Genomic DNA, 7,926 nt, shown 5'->3' on the forward strand with positions numbered 1-7,926 from the left:
CAATGCCCCAGTACCCAATTTGTACAAGGGAAAAATGCTAGACAATTTTTGTTGTCCTTTGCATTTCCTTAGATAATGGTCCCTTGCATTTCCGACAGAGAGGACAGGCAATTCAACATGGAGGGGCATGAGTGAGTGGTTTTTGACGTAGAGTGTGTGGAACAATGATACAAGGCCTATTGTGCGCAAGAACCTGCATCATCAAATGCATGAAATTTATGCATTAGTGGAATATATGTACAAACAGTATTTCAGCCAATAAGAATAAAAATACGAAGAGGTAGAAGAGAAAATACATCAAAATGAAAAGACTAATGCCATGTTCCCTGAAGATTAAACTGCAAGTTTTCATTTGTATGGAGAACTTTATTGAAGCATATATCCTTCAAATGAATGAGCTATTGAACTACTAAGGTTTGTATATAATCTTACCGTATTGCAGAACAATTACCTATCCAGCCCTCCAAATTAATTAGCAGACATTTGATTGGAAAGGGGTAAAGCAATTAAAACTCTTGTCAGATATATTATATATACAAATACACAGATTGGAGATTAAATTAAAGCATATTTTTAAATGAATTAGGAGACAACATATAACAGTTTCTTTTTTTTCCCTTCAAAGTAAATGATGGCTGTTGGTAAATTTCGTTAAGTATTTAATAGCACTGAGGTCAGTGAGGTGGATTTATTATTGTAGAACCAATGCATTAAGCATAATTAGATTACAACAATCATGGTTTCACAAATGATTTCCTCTATCGAATGATGGTTTCACAAATCACATAAGATAGAACTGAGAATATACTATCGAATGATGTTTATTGATGAGCAGACAATGACTTCCTCTGTTGTAAAACAAAAAGAAAATTCATAACAGAGAGTTACAAGTTACAACAATCTAATAGGAGTTCGAGAGCTAAACCATGGTGGCACTGTGCGTTGAACTCAAAGCTACAATTTGGAGAGCTAAACCACGGGGATTCACTTGCCGAAATCCTATCAAGTTTTTGTGCACAGTGAAGGTGACACAACGCATGACCGAACATGCATTCAATTTAATTACAAACATAAGCAATTACAACAGACACAAACAGTTATAATTGTACATAGAAACACAATCAGATTGGCTCATAAGACTTATGCTTCACATAAGAATTTTTAGTTGGAGGGTTACGCTTGCTAATAGTACGGTTTATAATATTCTAACCCCATGCAATCCAGCAATCCAACTGGTTCCTGAGAATTATTATGATACTGAAAACAACTACTCTTATATTCAATACTTTTCCTTCCTCCCATTCCTTTCTTATCTATGCTTTTACAAAGAGCTGGTTATGCTTAAAGAATGTCAAAAAAGAGTAAATTATGGTAAGTGAAACATATGTGCTTTGGCCTTATCATATGCACTCTAATGTTTAGAAATAATAAAATTATAAGATTTTTCAAAATTCATTCAAAAATTGTGTCGTGTTTAATTATCAGTACTTCTTAGGCATGGAGCACTTCATCTACAGGAACGCAGTTGGTTCTTGAACACACTGGAAGGATTGTTTCCTTCTGTCCTATCAATAATTTAGTTTTACTATCAATACTCACAGTTGAGTTGTTTCCTTCTGTCCTTTCTCCTTAGCAGGATCCTCTTTCTCATAGCAGTCAGCCTCTTGGTGACATTGTCCTTGTAGACTTAGCTAAGCCCATGATTAGGAAAATTGGTGTTGTAGCTTGGAAGTATTGTTTGATACATAACTTTTGCAGAAATTACACCATTTGTTTCCCTGGCTGACCGAGTACTGAAAACAACAAAAAGAGTAAATCAATCAAAGAGAGAAAATTAAAACATAACTCACAAAATGCAACACAACATAAAATCGATGATGCAGTTTCGTAAAAGCTTTAAAAGGCATAATCAGATTTACTGTTCATTTTTAACTAAATTATTCATGCACATGTAAAAGCTTTTCAACACATAATATACAATGGGAATATGGTTTCTAGATAACCTTTGACTGAATAGAGAGCTCTCGTGGCTATCTAAACTATTTATCACATTTTACATATCCTATTATCCTACTTTTCAAAAAAAAAAAGTCTAATACTTCTAAATTAATTTGAAAGTCAACCTTGACTAAGTCACTTATACTGATAGCTATAGCAATGAATTTGCCTAAAACTTCATGCTAATGATGCTAAAGAAGTGATCTTCAGAGAGATAAAAACTTGTGATACTTGAGTTAAAAACAGGGAAAAGAAAAAAGGTACTCTTCTAACAACATTCAACATTAAAAACAGCCATTTCTTAACAAAAGAGGGAAATGCAGACAGAATAGATTGCTACATACATACAATTGAATTTATAAGAAAGGGGCCTTGATATGTGTGCACTGCTTGCTATATACTCCCCTGATAAAGCTATTAGCTACCTTAGTTTAGAATAAAGACAATTTTGAGAAACTTGAAGGTGACCATGGTGGACTAGCAACTACCTGGCATAAATCCTTTAGAACTTCCAAGCTTTCCACATGATAATAGCCTACTCAGTCGCTCTTTTAGAGGAGGGGACAATGCAGGACAAGAAGTCAAAACATCAAGCGAATGAATCACGCCTTTGCTAACAAGCAATCGAAAAGCCGATGAGACACCTTTAACAATGATATCCTTACGTTCCATATCATAGTTGTCCACAAGAAGTAACAAAAACTCCAGTAGAGTGTTAGTCATGTCCACATATTTGGGAACAGAATGCACCATCAACAAAATTGCAGGCTCTATATTCATAATATTATCCACCCTTTCATCAAAAAAGAGCCAATCATAAAACAAAGCCAATTTCACGTTAGCCTCAACATAATTCTTCCTCCTACAAGACGTCAAAAGCCAACCAATAACCGCCCATCTAGGAACAACATCAGACTGAATAATCTCATTTGGGGGATGGTGTGCACAACATATAAACCTAACTATATCAACTATAACAGTCTCTTTATCAATCTCACTTAGAAATTTCCTAGCAAACCACATAAAATGCCTCTTTTGATGCCCAAGCTTCACATGTGTAAGCAAAAACCGCAATTGGGTCTCCATTTCAGGAGTAATCCTAAGCAAAGCATACCTACTTGAAGTTCTAGTGCAATAAATCTGAGAAACACCCTCAAATCCTAAAGTATTAAACCTAGATGGATTCAACATTAAATCCTTCCATATAGACTTAAACTCGGGAACATGAACTAAATCCTGCAACAACCTAATAAAATCCCTCCCAATTTTCAAACACAAGTGAAACTCTTCTCTCACTATCTTCACACAAAAATGAACCTCCAAACGTTTCAAAGACTCCAACTTTTCAACGTTGAGTCTACAATGATCAGCCAAAACTCGAAGAAACACATACAATGCACTACACAAAACATGGGGTGCTTCTTCTAATAAACAATCCCATTTATCCAATAAAAGAGTCAACAATTTCGTACATAACCACAAATTACCGTCACTGAAATCGCCTCCAACGATTTGCCTCATAAGGAAAACCAAGAGAGCGTCATAGCCAATCGCTGAGACACGAACCACTTCATCGGTGATCCAAAGCAACTGGTTTTTAACCGAACCTGTGAGCTTCGGGTAAAGGTGGTGGACGATTTTGAGGAGTAGGTTGGTGAAAAATGCGTAGCCGTCGGTGACGAGGGCGTGCAAGTGCTTAACGTGGATTTTGGCGAATTGGGGTTCGGTGAGAATGGCGTGAAGAATTGCGCGGTTAAGGTGAGCGTATTCATCGGGATTTGGAATGGTTAAGGAGAAGGGTGGTTTCAAGGATGGTTGTAGGGATTCAAAGGATTGTCTCAGAGATAATTCGATTTGGTTTTCGGCTTCGTGAGGGGGCGTTAGGGTTAGCTTCGGAACCATGAAGCACAGATTAACAGAGGAACCAAAAAAAAAACGCAGGTGAGATATCGCAAGTTGAGGACATTCAAACCAGTTACTACCTATTTTAATTTACTCCTTCATCTCATCTGTGTTATTTTTTTTCTCTCAAATTATTTACTACTCGATTCCAAAATAATTTATTACTTTTAGGGCTGAGAGAGTATTAGAACATTAATTCAATCCTTTATTTTCATATTATATCTCTTGTTATCAAATTACCACTGTATTTTATTTATTTAGTCACTTGCTTTATTTCATTTTTACTTGAAATGTCAAAGGGGTAATTGGTGGTCCACCCATCTTTATCATTTTTGTTTCCTAGATAGAATTTGCTTTAGTTTGCATGTTTTTTTTTTTTGTCTTTACTATAACATTTATTCCGCTATTCACTATATCGCTGTTGCTGTTTTGGAGTCTAGTGCTATGTGTCGTATCCGAAATTAACAACAGAGATTTCGGTTTCACACTTTTTTAACGATTTGATGTTCTCATTAATGGACTAAGTGGCACATATGAACCGCCCATAGGTTTGATTTGTTGTCGAATTAGTTTAGCACTTTCTTTTATTATATGTGTCTGTAGTTCGATGGAAATGAGAGGATAGAGAAAATTAATATATATGTAAAAGAAAAATTAGTTCATAATATGAGATAGAAGGAGTGGAGAAGTTTTAATTAAATTATTGTTGGGTTAGATTATTTTTTCCTGACATGCTAACTCTTTAGAGTTTATTCTTTTTAAAAGTTGTCATTTTTTATTAAAAAAAAATTATAGTCAACCAATAGTATCACATTGTAAGGTAGAAAAGATTTTAGAGTGAAAACAAATAGTTTGGTTTTCTGAAAGAAGAATATTTGCCGATGTATGTACTATGCACGAGGAGAGGAATAATTTTCTTACTCGGTTTCATTATCGAAGCCCTCCAAAATAGAACACACTCCCCTCGATATTTTTTAGTATGTTTGTGAAATTTCGAATTTGCGGGTAATATACATTTTACGAGAGTATTACCAACATAGAGAAGTGTAATATATTTTTTATAAAATCTAAGTTTATGTAAACCACCGTGAAGCTAATTTCGAAACATACTTGAGATATAGTTCTATACTCAAATTTAATAAATGACTTAGATATGTAGGGTTATTTTTTCAATAACTCAATCAACAATCTATAAATATACATTGCGTATAGAGTATTAGAAGAGTGAATTTGACAAATTCACTAATTATTGGTCTCAGTCTATATATTAGAGGGATTAAAAAAAATTATAGTTAAAAAGATAAAAAAAAAATCAACACTAAAAACTCTTAAAATTTTGTGGATTTAATAGACTTATTATAGGTCCATTTTGTTTTTAAAAAAAATTCTGACAATTTTGTTTTTTGAGAAACAATTTTTTATTAAAATTTTCTGATAAAAATGATTTACAACTTTTTTCAAAATTATTTTAATTCTATAAGCTTAGTAAAAAAAATTAATTTTTTTATGGAAGTCTTAGAATTTGAGGGTTTTTCTAGAGTGTGTTTGGATGAACTAATAGAAAATTCTAAATAATTTAAGTGGTTTAATTAAATTCTTTATAATATTTTTGTATAGATTAATTTTTAATTTTCTTTTGTTTGAATAATTAATTAAGAAAATTATCAACCACTCATTTTTTTAATTGGTATAAATTAAAAATATGTTGAAAGGTAAATATGTAATTTACATTTTAACGACATCGACATAAAACAAATGTTCATCAACCTTGACCAAAATCGCACAAACAATTTGGTAACTCGGTTATACAATTTATCATAATGAACAAGGCTATTGACAGTTTTTCCGATTAGTCGGGTGCGGGAAAAAAATCCATCATCGGCCCGCCCCGTTGTCATGTCTAGTCTTAAACGTATTTTTTAAATTTTAATTTGACATTACTAAATTAATATAATTGATGTCATGTAATATTTATTTTTCAATTGATTTAATATTGTTGAAACAATATTAAATTTTAAAAATATTTATATATTTTAATTTTAAAAATATTAAAAAAATTATCAAAAATAATCGAACTCAACCCATGCACACTAGATAAAATTGAAAGAAAAAAAATGATAAATTATAAACTATTTCAATTAACTTATAAAAAACTTTATAACCTAGTATTACGAAAACTTTATAACCTCATAAATAGCTATTAAGAATCAAATTTTATAACTCATAAGCTCATTTTATGACCTCCCCAAACATAATCTATATCTTTTTTTTAAAATATAATTTAAATAGATAATCAAATACATGGAAAAAAATATAGATAGTCAAATACATAGAAAAAAATATAGAGAGTCAAATACATGGAAAAAAAAAATATAGATAGTCAAATATTAGTCATAATGACCGTACCTATATATGTTGTATAAATATGTTGTTTATAAATGAATAAAATCAAATCAGATTCATAAATTCTTATAAGAACAATGACTTCTCTAATGCTCAAAAGTTTGATACTTGTGGTGTTTGCGACACTATCTTTAAAGGCATATGGTAAAATCAGCATTACACAAATTCATGTTATGCTATGTTTATCACTTTAAGCAAGATAGTTTACCAATTAACATTGTTTTGAAATGAGTTAAATTAAAATGATATGTTTCATTATGCTTTATTGTGTGGCCACTGTCTTTTGAATGTAAAACCGTATATTTTATTTATTTATTTTAACCCTTCTGATTATTAAGAGAATAAAAACTTATTAATTTACAGTTTGACTGAGAAATAAATAAAATATGTGAAAAACTTATTTCAGTCAATATTGAAAGTTGAATTATCCAAAATAATAGAAGTGAAAGACTATTGCAATAATATTTGATGTGATTAACAAAGAGAGTTTTATTGGAAAATTTCAGGAGACTTGCCGCAGTGGTGCGTAGCTGATTCGCAGGCACCAGATAGTGCGGTGCAGATAGCATTGGATTGGGCTTGCAGTAAAAAGGGTGGTGGAGCAGATTGCACTAAGATACAAAAGCACGAACCTTGTTTCCATCCAAATACTGTGAAGGCCCATGCTTCCTATGCTTTCAACAATTACTATCAGAGGTTCAAGCACCAAGGAGCCAATTGTTATTTCTATGGTGCTGGAATACCCGTTACTAATGACCCAAGTAATTCAATTCTCATTATTTAACTTTTCTTTAAATTACTCCATCTAGTTTTTTTTATAAGAAATATTCCAATCAACAAAATTTCATATATTTAATTTATATAAATCAAAATATTTAGTCTATATAAATTCAATATATTAATTTTTATTGATGCAATTGTCTTTTATAAAAAGACATAAGATATTATTATTTTTATTTTTATCATTTTTTTATTTATGATAAAAGATATTGAAAATTAAATGGGACAAAAATCCCTTGGATTTATTTACATGACATTTAGTCATTTTATCAATATTTTCTATTTATCTGATTTGGTAACATTATCAATGCAAATGATATCTTCTTTTTTTTCTTTGTTTAATGACAGGCTATGGATCTTGCAAGTTTGATTATATTCCTTGAATGGAGTTTGAAGTCATTTATTTTCTTACGGTGAAGACAATAACGAAATCAATAAAATGTTATGTCTGCGTCTCTTAAATTCATGTTGTTTCATATTTGTCAATCTAGATGGTTGACAAATATTATTACCTTTTAGGTATGTCATAAACATTTTATAGACGTCTTTATAATAAAAAATACCATTAAAAATTGAAAAAAGAAATTTCTTTTTTATTTAAATTGCGAATAACATAAAAACTTGAAAACAACATTAATAATCTAAAATAATTAACACAATTAAAAAGGTGAAAAAAATCTTATAAAAAGGACAAGAAAAAAATCACAAAAAATTCATATAATTCAAGATTGTGATATTTTATTAATGTAACGAGTATATGCAACACACTACAAATATACACATTATAAAACAAATATATATATATATATATATATATATATATATATATATATATATATATGA

At 30.8% G+C, this 7,926-nt stretch overlaps 1 protein-coding gene across 7 annotated transcripts; it reads right to left on the reverse strand.

Annotated features, from left to right (window-relative positions):
* Positions 1–6: 6 nt before the first annotated feature.
* Positions 7–4,079, reverse strand: LOC101514184 (uncharacterized). Of its 7 annotated transcripts, none has more exons than XR_003474296.2 (4): positions 2,487–4,078; positions 2,343–2,403; positions 1,600–1,793; positions 7–193 (listed from the first exon to the last, which is right to left on the reverse strand). XR_003474296.2 is itself a non-coding variant. In XM_027337027.2 (3 exons), exons 1-3 carry the CDS (start codon positions 3,898–3,900, stop codon positions 1,762–1,764), a joined length of 1,503 nt encoding a protein of 500 aa, XP_027192828.1. In that variant the 5' UTR covers positions 3,901–4,079; the 3' UTR covers positions 740–1,761. The 7 variants fall into 7 exon arrangements, 4 of the variants coding, with proteins under 4 accessions (XP_027192828.1, XP_027192827.1, XP_027192826.1 ...); XR_003474293.2 differs by having other exon boundaries at positions 2,343–2,412; XM_027337027.2 differs by lacking the exon at positions 7–193 and having other exon boundaries at positions 740–1,793; positions 2,347–2,403; positions 2,487–4,079.
* Between the last annotated feature and the right edge of the window lie 3,847 nt (positions 4,080–7,926).

The sequence above is a fragment of the Cicer arietinum genome, chromosome 7 (genome assembly GCF_000331145.2).
Source record: "Cicer arietinum cultivar CDC Frontier isolate Library 1 chromosome 7, Cicar.CDCFrontier_v2.0, whole genome shotgun sequence".
In the NCBI taxonomy this organism is placed as follows: Eukaryota; Viridiplantae; Streptophyta; class Magnoliopsida; order Fabales; family Fabaceae; genus Cicer; species Cicer arietinum.